The 17432-nt window shown below is 50.9% G+C and overlaps 1 protein-coding gene and 1 long non-coding RNA gene across 4 annotated transcripts; one reads left to right on the top strand and one right to left on the bottom strand.

The window, feature by feature from the left end:
• Window positions 1-3789: 3789 nt before the first annotated feature.
• Window positions 3790-5689, bottom strand: LOC120102973 (uncharacterized). Of its 2 annotated transcripts, XR_005504977.1 has the most exons (3): window positions 5470-5689; window positions 4912-5061; window positions 3790-4072 (listed from the first exon to the last, which is right to left on the bottom strand). It is a non-coding gene; the product is annotated as an uncharacterized LOC120102973 (long non-coding RNA). The 2 variants fall into 2 exon arrangements; XR_010051973.1 differs by having other exon boundaries at window positions 3790-5061.
• On the top strand, window positions 4053-16005 carry Hpcal4 (hippocalcin-like 4). 2 transcript variants are annotated; one of them, XM_006238829.5, is made up of 5 exons: window positions 4053-4216; window positions 4345-4448; window positions 9592-9760; window positions 9894-10109; window positions 12069-16005. In XM_006238829.5, exons 3-5 carry the CDS (start codon window positions 9599-9601, stop codon window positions 12264-12266), a joined length of 576 nt encoding a protein of 191 aa, XP_006238891.1. In that variant the 5' UTR covers window positions 4053-4216; window positions 4345-4448; window positions 9592-9598; the 3' UTR covers window positions 12267-16005.
• Window positions 16006-17432: the final 1427 nt, after the last annotated feature.

A 17432-nucleotide genomic window follows, 5' to 3' on the forward strand; every position in this document is an offset into this window, starting at 1 on the left:
GAGGGGTCAGTTCCCCTAGAACTGGAGTTACAGGCAGTTGTGAGCTGTTATGTGGGTGATGGGAACTGAACCTAGGTCAGTTGGGAGAACTGAGCCATCTCTCCAGCCCAGGGATAGATTCTTAGCTGAATGGACTCTTGGGAGAAGATGGGAGTTGTGGAAGAAGAACACCCTGGAAAGGTCCCCACCTCCCACCTCTCTCTTCTTCTTGGCTGCTGTGGTGTGATTAGCTTTGCTCTGTGGTGCCCTGTGTGCTATGATGTTCAGATTTGCTTCAGGTCCAGAGCCATGGGGCAAGTGGCCATGGGCTGAAACATCGAGCCAAACTAAACACCACCCCTTCTTTGAAGTTGTTTATGTCGGATGTTTTGCCTTGGCAATAAATTAAAAGCAAAACAAACCTAGGTTGTGCTGGTCAGTAGTGACACACGCCTTCAATCCCTGTACTTGGGAGGCAGAGGCAGGAGGATCTCTGTGAGTTTGAGGCCAGCCTCCTCTACAGAGAAAATTCTAGGACAGAGAAACTTTGTCTCAGAAACAAAACAAAACAAAAACGACAAAACCAAAACTAGGTTGCTTCCCTTTGGGATTTGAGGGACTTGAAGGAGGGGCAGGACCATGTACCTGCATTACGGGTTGTGATTTGGATTTAAAATGTCCTACAGAAGCTTGTGTGTTGCAGATGTGGTCCCCTGGGCAGCCATGCTCACAGGAGGAAGATGAGTGGCTCTGACCCCATGGGTGGGTCCATCCTTTCATGGAGTCACAAACTGGTGGGTTTCTGCAGCAGGTTTTTTTGTTTTTTGTTTGTTTGTTTGTTTGTTTGTTTGTTTGTTTTCGGAGCTGGGGACCGAACCCAGGGCCTTGCGCTTCCTAGGCAAGCGCTCTACCACTGAGCTAAATCCCCAACCCCGAGGCAGGTTTGTTAAAGAGTGAGAGCATCCTCCTGGTGCTTCCTGGCTCCCGTGCGGTAAGCGTCTTTGATTTACCATGATCCACACCATAGTGTTCTGCCTTGCACAGGCCCCAAATGATGATCCAGGTCTACGACATCTGAAACCGTGAGACCAATTAGATCTTCCCTCTCACTAGGTTGTTTGTCTTGGGCATTTTGCCACAGCAATAGGAAGCTAAGCTGACTGGCAGGGAGCGGGCTCTGGAGCCAGACTGCTCCAGACATGGTGATGGACTTGCTCTGTGAGCATGTGCCCGTTACTTTACCCAGCAGCTCCCTTTCCTCGGTTCTCAAATGTGAGTAACAGCAATACCAACTCCGTAGAGTTCTAAGCGGGAGAGGCTAGGTGATACCTAGCTAGTGCCTTCCCTTTGCTCGTGGAATGTGTGTCAAGACACACAGTGGACACCCCAACTTCAGACGATCCAAAGCTGTAATTTGGTGGTGGTGAATGGTTTTCGTTTTGTGCCAGGTCACTCTGACTGAGAACTCCTTATGAAAACCAGGCCGACTTCACAGCTGTCCTCCTGCCTCCCCGCCTCCTGAGTACCTCGATGTCAGGTGTGCACCACCACGCCTGGCTCAGTCCCGTAATTTAACGCCTCTTTTTATTCTAACCAAAGCACGGCTTTTCCAGTGTGCTGTACAAAAGCAATGCTAGGGTCTTTTTCCTTCGTCACAATTCCATGGATCTTGTTCTTCCTGGAGCTCTTCACTAACGACATTACTTGCCTCACTAAGTTAAGAGCTCCCATTTTTCACTTACAGGAAGACTTCTTTTACAGCTTCTGTATGAGATGCCCAAATTGCCAGCATTACTGTTCTGGTTGGGGCTATTAAGTAAAACATACTTAAGCGTACTCACTAGCATGGCTGATCTCAGTGACTAAGGGGCAGATGGTGTAGATACAATGGACAAGAGGGCGGTCCAGGGTTGGAGAGATGGCTCAGCGGTTAAGAGCACTGACTGCTCTTCCAGAGGTCCTGGGTTCAACTCCCAGCAACCACATGGTGGCACACAACCATCTGTAATGGGATCTGATGCCCTCTTCTGCTGTGTCTGAAGACAGCAACAGAGTAGTCACATACATAAAATAAATAAAAATCTTAGGAAAAAAAAAAAAAGAGGACAATCCAACAGTTGGCAGAAGGCTAGACAGGAATGGCAGAAGATTTCATTATGGTAATCAGGAGAGCCCACCACTTAAAGCTTACGGATTCTGTGTTTCCATTTGGTGTTTGAGGGCTGCGATTGACTGCAGGTAGTGGGGATTATAGAAACTAACACCACAAATAGGGGTGTGCTGCTGTGAAATGCTAGCACAAAGTAAGTTGTCAACAAAGTAAGCTACTGTTAGTCTAGTGGCGTCTAAGTAAAGCCCTCGGATACATGTCCCTGTAATTCTGAAACAGCGACACGTTCTCCCTTCTGCTCAAGCCTTCCGCTACTCCACTGAGTACCAGCTCCCACCTTTTACAGACCGAGAGGTCGTGGGTGAGAGAGAGCTTGCCTGAGATCGTATGAGGGTCCCTAGAAACAACCAGACTCCAGTTTAGATTTTTCAGGTATCATTTCCAGAAACCCATGTTCTCCTCACTTCCCTGCACGTTGGGTTATAATTAACTGTAACCAAGCACTCTTGCCTTCTACTGGTAAAGCACCTTACCTGGGAAAGACTTAAGGCTTTAAAGCAACGTCATGAGTCACCAACCAAAGGTGCCAGGGATGTATCCCCTCTTTGGCTCGAATCATGGAGCTCCCAGCTGTGTGCTACAGCCACAGAGAGAAGGCATGCCTAGCTGCTAGGAGAACAGGACAGCACAACTGGCTTAAGAGGAAATAGATCATAAGGAAGATGCAGGTCTCACTGGTTTCCCTTCAGTGTGCTTGGTTTGGGAGTTTCTAAGACCAAATCTCCAAAGCCTGGCCTTTGCTGGGGGCAGGCCTGTCCCTTTCTCCCAAAACACCACTCATCTCCACCATTTGCTGCTTGGACAGAAATCCTGCCTCTTCAGCATCTGCAATCCCGTTTACCCAATCCCCCACACGTCCCGCCCCCACTTTTGGTAGATCCCTTGAAGTCCCTCCTCCGCACGTGGCTCAGCCCAGGGATCTCTGCTCCCTTCTCGCCCCGAGTTTGGCGTTAGGGAGCTCTTTTCCACCACCTTGGGTTGTGAGCTCTCAGACACCAGTACATCCGTGGCGACTGAGCGGGCTGTGGCGAGACCCCCAAGTGCGGGAAGGAGGTGTTTTCGCCTCCCTGAAACCTTCCAGACCCGTTCAGTGTAAACCGCCTCCGGTTTGTGTCAACATCCGAGGCCGGAGACTGGCGGCGGCTGGGAACCGGCTCCATCTAAGCGACGGGAATGCGGGAGGGTGGGGAATGGAGCATTGCTTGTCGTACGTGAAGGCTCCTTCTGGAGAACCAACGAGTCTTTTTAGGGGTCCTCGAGAAGTAAGTTTAGAGCCTGATCAGTGATCTGACATAGGGTTGTAGGGGTGGCTGGCGGGAGCCCACGCCCTCGTGTGTCTAGGTAGAGGATACTTCCACATCCAACCAGCTCGTGCTGCACCCACCCTCCCCTGTGCTACACGGCGGGAGGGGAGTGGGTGTGGAGGGGCACTAGTGCAAAGGCGAGAGTTCTTGATCACACATCTCTTCCCTTCTCCACCTTGCCACTCCGCAGATTCCCCTCTGGGTTCGGGCGGGACACCGGACGGGGGTCGCATCTTGTGAATCACCCCCTATCTTACCCCCACCCCCGCTGGGGCCCAGGAAGAGAAGGCTTAGAGATTCAACTACGGTTCTTCCGTTCCCATAGCAACGGTGCGGTTGTTTTTGCGAATCCACTTTAATCATCGGTACTTTTCGCTCCAAACTGTGACCCAAGCTCTGAGCCTCAGGGTTGAGGAACAGATGGGGGTACAGCCCTCTACAATCCTGGCGACTCCGGGAAGGTCAGCGCGGGCGGGCGGGCGGGGCGTGCTCTTGTGGTAGCCTAGACTCACAGGCCACCCCATCCCCACCTGAAACCCCGCCTGTCACTCGGTGCCAGCTGAACCAATCGATGTCCAAAGTTGCGGAGAGGAGGCGGGCCTTATGCAAATCGTGTCGCCTTCGAGAAGCAAATAGTGATACAAGAACTGGGGAGGCGGCTTCGACGCGGACCCTACAGAGCCTGTCGTCCGCCCGATAGCCAGCTTCATCCCCGCGGACGTCCAGGCTCCGAGCCATCTAGCGACTCGGCGAGCGGCCTCAGGTAATGCGGGTGGGGCCGGGCCCTCGAAGCAACCTCGTGGGGCGGAGGCCCTGAGGCCCTCCTCCTCCGCGTTTCCCTCCCCTCCTCATCTGCTCAGATCCATCTTTCTGACCCTGGGTCTGTCATAGGTGGACAATCATCTGGAGAGCCCGCCTTGGGCCAGGGACTTTCACTTCAAGCCGAGTCCCCAGTTCAAGAAGGAGGTACGGCCGCCTCCTTACCCCCAGCTCAGGTAAGAATAACCATTCCTCTGGCTCCAGTGCAAACACACACACACACACACACACACACACACACACACACACACACACACACACACTTGGGGGTGTGGTGTCACTGATGCTAGAAGAGAGGCTCCTGTCACCCTGTCTTCTCTTGCCTCTAGACACAGTGGTTTGCCAAGCCTCATGGAAACCTATACTTGGAGGACCCACACCCACACCAATAGTTCACTGTCATTCACATCTCAGGGTCCTGTTCCCAAAAAGACCTCGATAGCAAATTCATTCTCTGACTACCCTATCTCTGCCCCTTACTTGGACAGCTCCCAGCATACCTAAGGGAAGGATGACGCCAGGCACATTCAGCATCCCCCCTCTAAGCCCCCACACTAGACAGCGGTCCCACACTCTGCCTGGAGCATAAACCTGGGATGGTCCTCCCAGGAGACCACCCCATAGTTCTAGTCTTTATACCTCATCACCTCTCACACAGGAACGCACCAGGTCCTCTCTCTGTAACCCGTTCTTCTCTGTCGCTTTTGTGCCTGTTGCTCTCTCTCCCTCCTGTTGTTCGTAGAGATGAAGCCAAAGATCCATGTGGACTCATTTTCTCCTCCCCTGCATCTGAACATGGAAGCAGGACAGTGTGAACCTTGCTTTTGCCTCCATCCCTGCTTGACTTTAGCCAAGTTCTTTCCCCTCTCAGATTCTTCACGAGATGGGTAAAGAGCAGGGCCGAGGAGGGTTTGGCAAGACGGTCTTGAGCAACCTTCCAATTCTGACATATTCTGGTTCCACAGCTGATTACAGCAGAACAAAGCCCCGTTTAAACCATCAGAATATTTCTCAGGGGAGACCTGAGAGGCCCCAGCCATCACTGTAGGGACATCCTTTTCACTCAGGCCAAGGTTCAGGCTACTCCCTCTTACATATCTTTCAGGCTCATTCCCTTAGGGGTCTTTTCTAGACCTCCAAACCACCAGACCACCCTGGCATGAAAACTTCGAATTGAAGGTGGTTAACACAGCTCACCTTGTATGAGTCACTTTTGCCTTTTATTATGAAGGGGAGGAACAAGACCTGGTTGTTACTGCCTTTGCTGCTGCTTGTAGAAGAGCAAAGGGAGGAGAGGGAAAAAGAAAATCTCCTGACCACGGAGCTGTTGTCGCCATGGCAACCGCCTCAGCACCAGCTCTCCTGAAGCTAGAGAAGGGTGTGGGATTATTGCCTCCTTCAGTCCCTCCTACTTTTTACTGCCACTTCTCCACTTGAAACCCCTAACCACGAGCCCTCTAGAAGAAGCCTCTGAGCGTGGGGCAGGGGGACAGATTTTTAAGCAAGGAGTACCTCCTCAACTGGAGGACAGCCCCCCCAGAAGCCACCACTTCAACAGGACATGCACCTAGTTAGGCGCTGGTCTTTGCTTTGCAGCTGATGGCTCCAGTTGACCTTGGGTGAACCTTCCCTTTCCCTGACTCTGGTCTCTATTGTCTCTGAAGTAGGCTTGGTAGAGGATCACAAACAAACAAAAGTGTGACATAGTACCAAGAGGAAGGGCGTGTTGCTCTTCTCTCATAAGCTAAGTGACATTCACCAAGCATGACTATATCCTAGGCTCTGCCTTCAAGCTTCTGCAGGATGCTCATGTGCAGGCACAGGGAGGACACTTCCAGAAAGCAGACTTAGAAACGATAAGAAACAGGTACTTTCCCCCTGTCCAAGATGCTCAGAAATAGTCCAAGTCCTGTTGGAAAGAGGAAGCTTACTTTGGGGCAGAAAGACCAGGGACTGTCCCTTAGAGTGCTAGATCATCAGATAAGGGTCAAAAGACAGTGTGTGGGTGAGGGTTCCACACCATAGCCTCGCAAGGTCTGCCTGTGCCCAGAGTGCTGAGTTCATGCTGCTGCCTGACTGTGGTCATCTTGGGATGGGCTGACTGCAAGGAAGACTGTTTCAGTGAAGGAATGGAGGCAGCTTGCAGCTTGTGTCATCCCAGAGGAGGGTGAAGGCAGAGAAACTATGTAAGCACATAAGTAAGGTGGGGTCTAGCTGAGAGATGCCTGGCTCGGGAGGAGGACGGATGGTGGGTAGAGCAGAAGAGGGTGAAGATCAACAGGTGGGCAGCTTGAAACAAGATTCTAGATGGTTTTTGGAGTTTCAGAGTCTGGTCATGAGGGTGTGTGTATAGGTATCTCTCTACCCTAATTTAAAGATGAGATTCTAGGAGATTTTGTAATTTCAGAGCATCACCTATACCACGCATTGTAACTATGGGAAATCATCCCTTGGAACAAAGGTATCAGAAGGACAGATCTTCATGTGAGGCAGGAAAGCCCCATGACCATGGGCCAACACAAGACCTGATAGCAAGCTGGCCCTGAAGGAAAGGGGGCAAATCTGAAAGAATCCATGGGTTCCTTTTTCCTTCTCCGTGAACCCCAGGCCCAGGGTTGAGGGGCTGGCTCCACCCACCATCCATCCCCCTCGAGCCAGGGATCTCTCAGCTAGACCCCACCTCACCTATGTGCTTACATAGTTTCTCTGCCTTCACCCCCCTCTGGGATGACACAAGCTGCAAGCTGCCTTCATTCCTTCCCTGGAACGTTCTTCTTCACAGAAAACTCATTCCATGATGAGCCGTGGTCAGGCAGCTGTGTGAACTCAGCTGGGATCAGGTGTTTAAATTGGGGGTGAATCTGGCTGTAGCCAGGGTGCTTAGGGGCATCCACTAGGGCGGTGTATAGTTTCTGTCAGTCAGAGATTACGAGCTGCAGCTCAGGCAAAATGATCCCACCGAGACCAGAGGATCAGAGGTGCTTTTGCCAGAAGGCAGATGGGGGTGGGTAAAGTCTGTGCTGAGAGTAGAGAGGATGGCTCAGCAGGTGATAAGGAGTCAGCCTGGATGCTTGTTGGAACCCCTCTACTGACTGCTCTCCCCCTCTCCCTCCCTCTCCCCCCTCCCCTCTCCCCTCCCCCTTCCCCCTCCCTCCCTCCTTCCCTTCCCCCTCCCTTCTCCCTCCACTTCCCCTCCCCCTCCCCCTCTCCCTCTCCCTCTGGTACAAGCTAAAATAAGGGGGGCTGGGGGAGGTGATCTCAAAGGATGCTGCCTATTTTGAATATCTCCAATCCTCTGATCCTCCGATCCTCCGTAGGTCTAGAGTCAAGAGGGGCAGGGCACAGAAAAGGACCCTGAAGACAGAAGGGTGGGGAAGTGGGGAAGGTAGCACAGGAGAGAGAAGGGGAGCAGAAGGTGAGGACCACACAGACACCATGAGACAGAGAGACGTGCAAGCGCTCTGACAGATTTGCAGCCTCATGCATTGACACCCTCCTACACATAGACCCAGCCCCTCATGCAGAAACTCAGGCACATCCTACAAGAGCCAAGGGGAAGAGAGTCTGCCTCCCCCATCAGACACCTTTGCTCTCCTGTTCTTCAACTTACTTATGCATACCTTGAGCTTACACAGTCTTGGCGGGAGGAGACAGCTGAGAATGGTCCCTTGATTCCACCTATGGCTGCTCCAGAAGCACCCTTGACTCTGGCACTGGTGCAGGTCCCAAGCTCCTGGTGATAGCATGCTTCCCCCTCCCAGGCTTTTGTAGAATCCCTCATTTTCTGGGGCTAGAGAAGGGTGTTGCCACCTTCGCTGCTCCTTAATCTCACAGCACAGAAGAGGATCCTGAGGTTCAGAGATATCCTGTAACTTACTTATGGACCATATGCCATGATATCTGTGTTCATCTCAGTCCTAAATCCAGTCAGCAAGAGCTAAAAATGCTGCCTCCTTAGGACCTTCCAGTCCATCCACATCTCTCTGGCTGAACCGTGTGCCAAGTCCTTCCTTGTCCTGCTCCTTCCTCTCTGCTTTAAGTCATCTCTTATTAAAGATTTGCTTTTATTATTTGTAACGATGAGGAGGAGTGTGTTTCTGCCTGAGGGTATGTGCACATGAGTGTGTGTGTCCCTGGAGGCCAGAGGTGTCAGATGCCCTGGGGCTGGTGTTACAGATGATTGTACTTGGCATGGGTGCTGGGAACCAAACTTGGGTCCTCTGGAAGAGCAGCAAGTGCTCTTAATCACCGAGCCACCTTTCCGGCCTCAAGTCATCTTGCACATTGCAGCCAAAAGAAAATTACAAAAAAAAAGAAAAAAATCTCTATCCTTCCAGGATCTGGCATATTGTAAGCTCCCATGAGATGGAATGAGTGTTAGCTTGCTTTTTCTTTTTTCTTTTTCTTTTTTTTTTTTTCTGGAGCTGGGGACCGAACCCAGGGCCTTGCGCTTCCTAGGTAAGCGCTCTACCATTGAGCTAAATCCCCAGCGAGTGTTAGCTTGCAAACCCTTGCTTTAAAACCTCTGGGTTGGCATGGATCGAAGGTCCTTTATAGGTCATCATTCATCTATCTCTAGAAACCTCTTATGAGCCTCTGAATGCTTGTCTTACCTTTACTTCACATCAAGCCCGGGCCCTCAACAAATGCTCAGGGAGTGAATGGATTAATGAAAAGCAAAATTTAATCAGGGTCATGTCCGCTCCAGGCTGGGACTTCTATTTGCACAGGAAGGAAGGAGAGATGCTTCCTGTGTGGGGCTCCCAGGAAGGCCTCGAGGAAGAACTTGGGAAATGGTTCCTGGGGGACATTAGTAGGAGAGGAGCCTACCCAGGAGGGAGGGTGCTGGACACAGACAGCCCTTGCTAGCAGGAAGCCGAGTTGAAATTTTACGCTATGGACCTAGGGAACCATGAATGAATGATAGGAAGGTAAGGATGGAGATTGGGCCATATTCTACCCCCCGTTATTGAGGGGATCAGCTGTCACCTAGAAAGACTGGATATGTCCTTACAGGAGAAGTCTTCTCTGGGGTACAGGGTGTTGTAAGAGGAGAGAGGAAGTCCTATTGTGAGGAGAGGGAGCCCGTGATCCAGAGAGTGGTCTCTATGTGAGAAGAGGCCAGGGGAAGCTGTGCATCTTGAAGGGAGGTAGAGCTCCCTGAATGGGTCACCGGGGAAATGAGGAGGGACAGATGCTACTTTAGGAAGAAGGGCCCTTTGTAGGGCAGGGTGTGTGAAGAAGGATGAGGTTGGAGAGCCACTTTGCCCAGATGAGGTCCTACCCTGAACTCTGTTGAAGGAGTTCTCTGTCCTCCAGGCCCACCATGGGGAAGAACAATAGCAAGCTGGCCCCTGAGGAGCTGGAAGATCTGGTCCAGAACACGGAGTTCAGCGAGCAGGAGCTAAAGCAGTGGTATAAGGGTTTCCTGAAGGACTGCCCCAGCGGCATCCTCAACCTGGAGGAGTTTCAGCAACTCTACATCAAGGTGCAGGGCGTGGCGTGGCATGGTGGGGTGGGCAGAGACTGGGGACCCGAAAGCTGGCAGAGCTCTGTAGGTTGGGGCAGGCAGGGAGGGTGAAGTTGTTGCTGCGCCCCAATAACCTGCACCCCTGCCTCAGTTCTTTCCTTACGGAGACGCCTCCAAGTTTGCACAGCATGCTTTCCGCACCTTCGACAAGAACGGCGATGGCACCATCGACTTCCGGGAGTTCATCTGCGCCCTTTCTGTCACCTCCCGTGGCAGCTTTGAGCAGAAGCTCAACTGGGCCTTTGAGATGTACGACCTGGACGGTGATGGACGCATCACACGGCTGGAGATGCTGGAGATCATTGAGGTGCGGCTGGGGCGGGGTGAGGAAGCAGAGTTCTTGAGCCTAGCTCTTCCTCAGTGTTCCTCTATCACAGTTCTCATCCCAGGCCCAGTGTTTAACCTGTGGGTAGGTGGCGATATCCCATTCTCCTAGATGAACACAAGGTAGCGTGTGGCAGCCATCAGTGAATCAAATCTAAGGTAGCCAAGTTAATTCATTTGGTTTTTCAAGAAATAAGTATTGAGGTTTGGAGAGATGACTCAGCGTGTAAGGGTGCTTGCTACTTGAGGTTGCCCCTGGGACCCCACGTAATAGAAGGAGAGAACCAATCTCTATACATTGTCCTCCCCAGATATACCAGAACCAATCTCTATACATTGTCCTCCCCAGATATACCAGAACCAATCTCTATACATTGTCCTCCCCAGATATACCAGGATTCTTGCTCTGGTCCATGTACATACACACACACACACATACACACACACACACACACACACACACACACACACACACACACAAAATGCTTGTTTGTTTGTTTGTGTTTTATAAAATATATTTAGTCCTGTCCTGCCATGTGTTTTCATAGGAGACTCCTTCTAGAAAATCAATTAGTAAATTTGGGTCATTCCAGGCAGTAAATGGTATGGAAAATGAGTAAGGGAAGAGAGAGTGATTGGGGGGAATGGGGAGGAACTAACTCATTCAGTCTACAGAGTGAACCACTGGCAGGTGCGCGCGCGCACGCACACACACACATACACACACACACACACACACACACACACACACACACACGGGTGGAGCTGGGTTTGTTTGGCTCAGAGTGTGGTAGGAGGGGCCAGGGCAGAGGGGGAGACGTGAGCAGAGGGGAGAAAGGTGGCAAATGACCCGACAGACAGTAGGGACCCATCAGAGCTCAGGTGAGGGTAGCAGCATTGATCTTCAAGGCATTGATTAGCTGATAGAGGAGCATGTCAGCACAGAGGCCTGGAGACCAGTTAGAAGACTCCGGCAGAAACCCAGTCAGGAGCCTTCATTCAGGCACAGACTGCGGAATGTTGGAAAGCAAGTCTCCATAGGGCCCACTACAGAATTAGAGTTGACATGTTTAGAAGTGAAGAATCGGATGTATGTGTGAGAAGGAAGGGAGAGAAAATGGCATGAGAACTAAGCACGGTGGTACACTCCTGTAATCCCAGCACTTAGGAAGCTGAGGCACAAGGATCGTGAGTTCAAGGCTAGGCTGAGCAACACAATGAGTTCCAAGCCAGCCTGGCTACAGATGAGAAACACTGTCTCAGAGAATGGCTTGGGGTTTCGTACATTGTTGTTGTTGCTGCTGCTGCTGCTGCTGTTTGTTTTGTTTTGAAATCTAGAGTAAGTCCTTACTTGTTGAGGCAGGGAATTCTAGAGGCACCACCATTGGGAAGTGGGTTAAAGAGTTCAGTTTGAGCATGATTCATTTAAAGTACTTATTAGGTTGATTTTTTTTTTTTTATTGTTTGGTGTGATAGTGCCTGCCTTTCATCTCAGTACTCAGTTAGGCAGAGGCAGGTGGATCTTTGTGAATTCAAAGCCAGCATGGTCTGAATAGTAGGTTCGAAGACAGCCTTGTCTATATATTAAGCGCGCGCGCGCGCGCGCGCACGCACACACACACACACACACACACACACGATGAGGGTGCATTACCACGGTGTGCATGTGAGGTCAGAGAACAACTTTGTGGAGTCAGTTCTTTCCTTCCACCTTTTCGTGGACTCTGGAGACCCAAAGCGGTCATCAGGCTTGTGGAGTGAGCGCCTGTATCAGCTGAGCCATCCACCCAGCCCTAAAAAAGCCAGTCTTGATGGCCGAGGTCTCTTTCTAGCGTCTCCACTCTCCTCCAGTGTGCTCTCAGTGTGCCCCAGATCTCCCTTGTATTCATCCGCCGTCCTCCCTGCCAGCCGGGTGCTCACCCTTCCGTCTGTGCTCTGTTAGGCTATCTATAAGATGGTGGGCACCGTGATCATGATGCGCATGAACCAGGATGGGCTCACGCCCCAGCAGCGTGTAGACAAGATCTTCAAGAAGATGGACCAGGATAAGGATGACCAGATTACGCTGGAGGAGTTCAAGGAGGCGGCCAAGAGTGACCCGTCCATCGTGTTGCTGTTGCAATGTGACATGCAGAAGTAGGGCTGGTGAGGGGCAGGGCCCCTGGCCAGGAAAGGCGTGGCGCCTCCCAACCTGATGTCCTCTCTGCTGGCCCACCCCTGGGGGGAGGGGCGTTCCAGCCTCACTCTCTAGCTCACCCATTCCTCTGCCCAAGCCTTTCTCTCCTCAGTCAAGCTCCACGAGTGACCACCTCATCCTGCGAAGGAGACAGGTCCTCTCAAGTAGCCTGTCCTCAGATAGTCTGCCATTAGCTCCACCTCTAGCCTTGGCCTAGAACCAACATCCTTTGGGCTTAGGAGAGTTGGCTTTTGACCCTAGAGGCGAGGTTAAGGAGGGGATGAGGACTTGCTTTGCAATCCTGCTGTTCTCAGGATTATGGTCCAAATAAACAGTATGGTCCACGGGCCCCAGGTGGAAGGACCAAACCGGGTCTATCCTGGACTCTCCGGATTCCCTGAGAGGTGGTCTCTGCCCTGCCCCCTTGCTCTACCTGGCTTCTCTGGCCCCAGCCTTTGGAACGTTCAATGAGTCCTTTCTTCAGCTAATGCTTGTTGAGTACTTGCCCCATGCCAGGCACCTGACGGTGCTAAGAATACGGTTGTTTACAGAAACCCATTCCATGCCCCCTGGAAGCCCACATGGTAACAAGACAACTTCCAAGGGTCTCGGTCTCAGACCGGGATGTGAAGCACAACAGGAGATGAGGGTGCGAGGCAGCTGGCGAGTTGTCAGAACTAGTGTGTCCTCCAGTCGGTGCCACCCAAAGCTGCAGAAAGACCGAATGAAAAGCCTGAGGAAGCTTAGGTGCCACGTGGGTGGAAACTTTAAGAAAAACAAAACAAAAAATTATGTAATATTTATTTTTTTAGTGCCCTTTCGAAGAGATAAGATCATTTTATTAGACTATTAAAATATACTCTATATTACTTGATTTCTTAAAAAAAAGATTTAAATGAATATAAAAATGCTAACGTTGGGGGTGGGGGGGACGTTTAGGCAAAAGCGGTAGGGCTACCATCAGACCTGGAGAACCCGAGCTCTCACCACCAGCAGTTCCTGCTGTCCTCTGCCACATCCCTTTATCTGCTTTTCATAGTTCCACGGGCGACTTTTCTGTCCCACGCTTCGGGTGCTGGCGTCAGAGAACCAGGGGCAAGCGCAGTTCATACCCACGTCTTGGAAGCTTGTTTCTGAGTTTGGGTTGGTTTGGTTGGCTTATCGTTTCACAGCCTAAGCTAGACGGAGCTAGAAGAAAGGAATCCTGCAGCCGCTGTGCGTGCGGGCTTCTGGGCTCTGCTTATTTGTGAACCAAATGCTTAAAGAATGTGCTGGATGTACTCCATACAAAAGGCTTTCCCTAAACCTTTCCATCCTAGATCTGCCAGGTAATCTACTTCGTCCACCTCCAAGCTCACCAGCTTAGCTTTCTGAACTTTAAGGTCTCTGAGCTAACTATTGTGCTGCATGCTTTCCAGAAAAAAAAAATCCACTTGCTTCTTCCAGCTCCACACCTCACTTCCGCCCGCGCTTCCTTGTGATCAGAGGTTGGCTTTGACGTGCCATGACAGTTGGCTTCCTCTTGAACTGCTGTGAAAACAGTCTAGTACAGAGATGCTGTCAGCTGGGGTGGGAGTTGAGAGCGCTTGTGAAGCCGGGGCGTGTGCTGGCAAAGATTGCCCTGCAGAAGATACACGATTTGCCACTTCCGGGTGTTCATCTCCCTGCTGGTCGAAGTGTTTGTAGATTCTGACCTGTGGTCCGAAGTTCTGTCTGACTTTCCTTCTTGTGGCCTTTGGAGGGAGCAAGTCACCTTCTTCCTGACCTGCCTACCCAGGCCATGTGGTGAGGCTGAGGAACTCTTAGCCTCAAGTGATAGTGGTAGGTGTTTATTTTTTGGTGACGCTTCATGGGGCTGCTGCACAGCTCTCACAAACTGCCCGTTAAGCTTGTCTTGTGCTGTCATCGCTGCGACAGATACATGAGTGCTCCACGGCCTAGCTCGGCTGGGACCTGAATCTTCTAGTGAAAAGCTTTTCCTTGCCCCCAAATGTTTAATCTAGCCCGATTCACAACGACACAGAATTCCTTGGCTTTCAAAGGCTTGTATCTGCCTGCATCTTGTTTTGTCCTCACAGCCCAGGGAGATAGGGGTTTTCAGTACCTTTACCCAGGCTTGGAAGCTAAGGTTACAGGTTGAGGGTGAGAGGTCTCTTGTATGAGAGACAATATTGAGACTCGAATGCAAGGCTCTCTAAGAGTCTCTTTTCTGCCCCACCTGATTTCTCCAGATGCTAACTGCAAGACAAATTGACTTTGTCCTTTTAGAAGTTTCCTGCCTGCCAAGAACTTTCTGAGGGGACAGTCTTCCAAAAAGGAGGAGGAGCTTGAAGTCGCTCCATTTTCTAGCATCCTCTGGTTGCTTCAGGGCAGCTTTGCATGGACCAAAGCTGTTCTTGGAGGCTGCAAACCAAATCCTGGAAGCACCTTGCTTGTCTTCCCCACTATCTTCCTTCCTAAGGGAATTACTTTTCTTTTTCCAAGCTGGTCGGCAAGTTCTACTATGCGACAGATCACTCCAGGCTTCTGGTCACCCCCTCATGGGCAATATTTGCTACTTCGGCCAAGGGTTTCAGACAGCCCAGCAGGCCCCAAGCTGGCTCCGCCCTCTTGCTGATGGGAGGAGCAACAGGCAGGTTAAGCCTCGCTCCCACATTCTCCTGGGTGTCTAAACCTCAGCATATCCAGGAGACCACGTGGTAGAGTGCCCGTCCCTGCCTTGGGAAGAGAAAGGTTTCCCATCTCTGCTCCAGCTTGAGAAGCGTCTTATCATGAAACACGAGGTCAGCAGAGATCTGTGTGCGTGACTTGCACAGACATGGAAACATAAATGCAGTTAAAATGCTGACATATCAGATGTGAGGTTCTGTATCCTCTTACAGAATGTGAATCTGGTGGTTCCAAATTTAGCCTTCTCACACCCCCTATCCTCATTCATCCTCTCTGGCTAAGCGATGAGCCCCCTATTTCTCATCCCCAAAAAAATCCCCAGCGTGGGCCGCTCTGTGCGCTGCTGTAGGCCACGCAGCTGCCTAATTACTAGCGAATCTTTGAAATTAAGAGAAAGCCACGCCCATTGGCAAAGGCACTAATTCTTCTCTGCTCTGGCAATGGCAGGACCCCAAAAGCAGAACTCCATTTTACGTAGGAGGTCGTGGGAGCAAGAAGAGGACAAGCTGGTCTCCCTAGGCAGGGCAGTGAGCAGACACTGTAAATATTTTTACACAAAATTTTATTAAAGCAAAAGTTATTTCCTGAAGATCCACCCTGGGTGAGGCTTTGTGTTGGCTTTAGAAATCACCTCGGGCCTAAGAATACATTTCTTACATAGCTCCTTCATTGTGCTCAAAGAAAGCAAAGGATTCACGTGCTCAATTTAAAAGTCTCCGAAAAACATGGGTTGTTTTTTTTTCCTAGACTTTTCAGGATTTTCTCTTCTTAGCTTTGTCACAATGTGGGGTAGGACAGGGTCTCCCAGGATGCATGGGTCCCTCTGCTTGGTGGAGGCTGTCCAGGCACTTGGTCTTCTAAGCAGTGAGGAAGCCTAGGTGTATCCCGGTTCACCATGGGAGCCCCCGTGTAGCTCCGACCCCTCCAGACATGCAACTTCTACTTGTGTTCACAGCGACCATCTTCACTGATCAACCCTGTGCCACGTGGTGTGTGTTTTCCCCACTGACAATGAATAAAAGGTGTGACTGTACAAGAAGCTCCTGTTCTTTGCTAAGCTGGGCTGGGTGGGGTTCGGGTGGGGCAAAGGGAAAGAGGCCAGGGGAGTTCACAGAGCACCTTGGGAGTCTCCTTGGGGATCAAGCTAGATCTTTGGTCTAGCAGTGTCTTAGTTTGGGTTTCTATTCCTGCACAAAACCTCGTGACCAAGATGCAAATTGGGGAGGAAAGGGTTTATTCAACTTACACTTCCGCATGGCTGTTCATCATCAAAGGAAGTCAGGACAGGAACTCACACAGGACAGGATCTTGGAGGCCGAAGTGGATGCAGAGGCCATGGAGGGGCGCTGCTTACTGGCTTGCTTCCCCTGGCTTGCTCAGCCTGCTTTCTTATAGAACCCAGGACCACCAGCCCAGGGATAGCACCACCCACAGTGGACTGGGCCCTCCCTCCTTGATCAGTAATTGGGAAAATGCCTTATAGCTGGATCTCCTCAAGGGCGACTCCTTTCTCTGTGATAGCTCCAGGTTGTGTCAAGTTGACACACAAAACCAGCCAGTACAGGCAGGGATTCTAGTCATATAGCAAGAAACCCACATAAGCTACTTCAAAGGGAAACAGATCACAAAGGATCCTGATGACAGGCAATTCAGGATGTGGGGACACAGCTCGGTCGGTAGAGTGTTTGCTCAGCATGCACAAGGCCACGGGCAACCTCCACACTGCATACGATGGATATGTGGCACCTGCCTGTAACCCCAGCACTTGGGAAGTCGAAGTAGGAGGATCAAGAGTTTAAAGTCCAGGCTACATTAGTAAGTTCAAACCCAGCCTTAGACATGAGTCCTTGTCTAAAAAAACAAAAATAAGTAAAATCTAGGTTTGGGGCGGGAGAGCTGGCTCAATGGTTAAGAACACTTGATTGCTCTTCCAGAGGTCCTGAGTTCAATGGCCAGCAACCATGTGGTGGCTCTCAACTATCTGTAATGGGATCTGATGCCCTCTTTTGTCATGTAGAAATACACACAAATAAAGCACTCATATACACGAATAGATAGATCTTTAAAAGGGGGAGGGGTTCTGAGGATCTAAACCACAACTGTAGAACTGGCAACTGGACCTCTCCCTTTCAACCCTGGGGTCATGGACTTTGTCTGGGTAGCGGTTGCTTTCTGTTTTGCTTGTTTGTTTAAGACAGGGTCCCACTATGTAGTCCAAGCTGGTCTTACTCTCCTTATCCTCCAGCCTCCTGGGTGCTAGGATTACAGACGAGTTTCACCATGGCCAGAAGGGGTGCTGATGGCAGTAGACATTGATAGATGGCACCCCAAGAATCCATGAGTAGATAGCAGTTGATGGCAATAAGCTGGCCATGGTCCATGGGTTATTCCTGTGCAAATCAAGAAGAGAGAAGCAAGCATGCAGCTAAGCAGCGAACAGCACCTTGAATTTGTTAGAAA

Source organism: Rattus norvegicus, chromosome 5 (assembly GCF_036323735.1).
Source record: "Rattus norvegicus strain BN/NHsdMcwi chromosome 5, GRCr8, whole genome shotgun sequence".
NCBI classification, from domain to species: domain Eukaryota; kingdom Metazoa; phylum Chordata; class Mammalia; order Rodentia; family Muridae; genus Rattus; species Rattus norvegicus.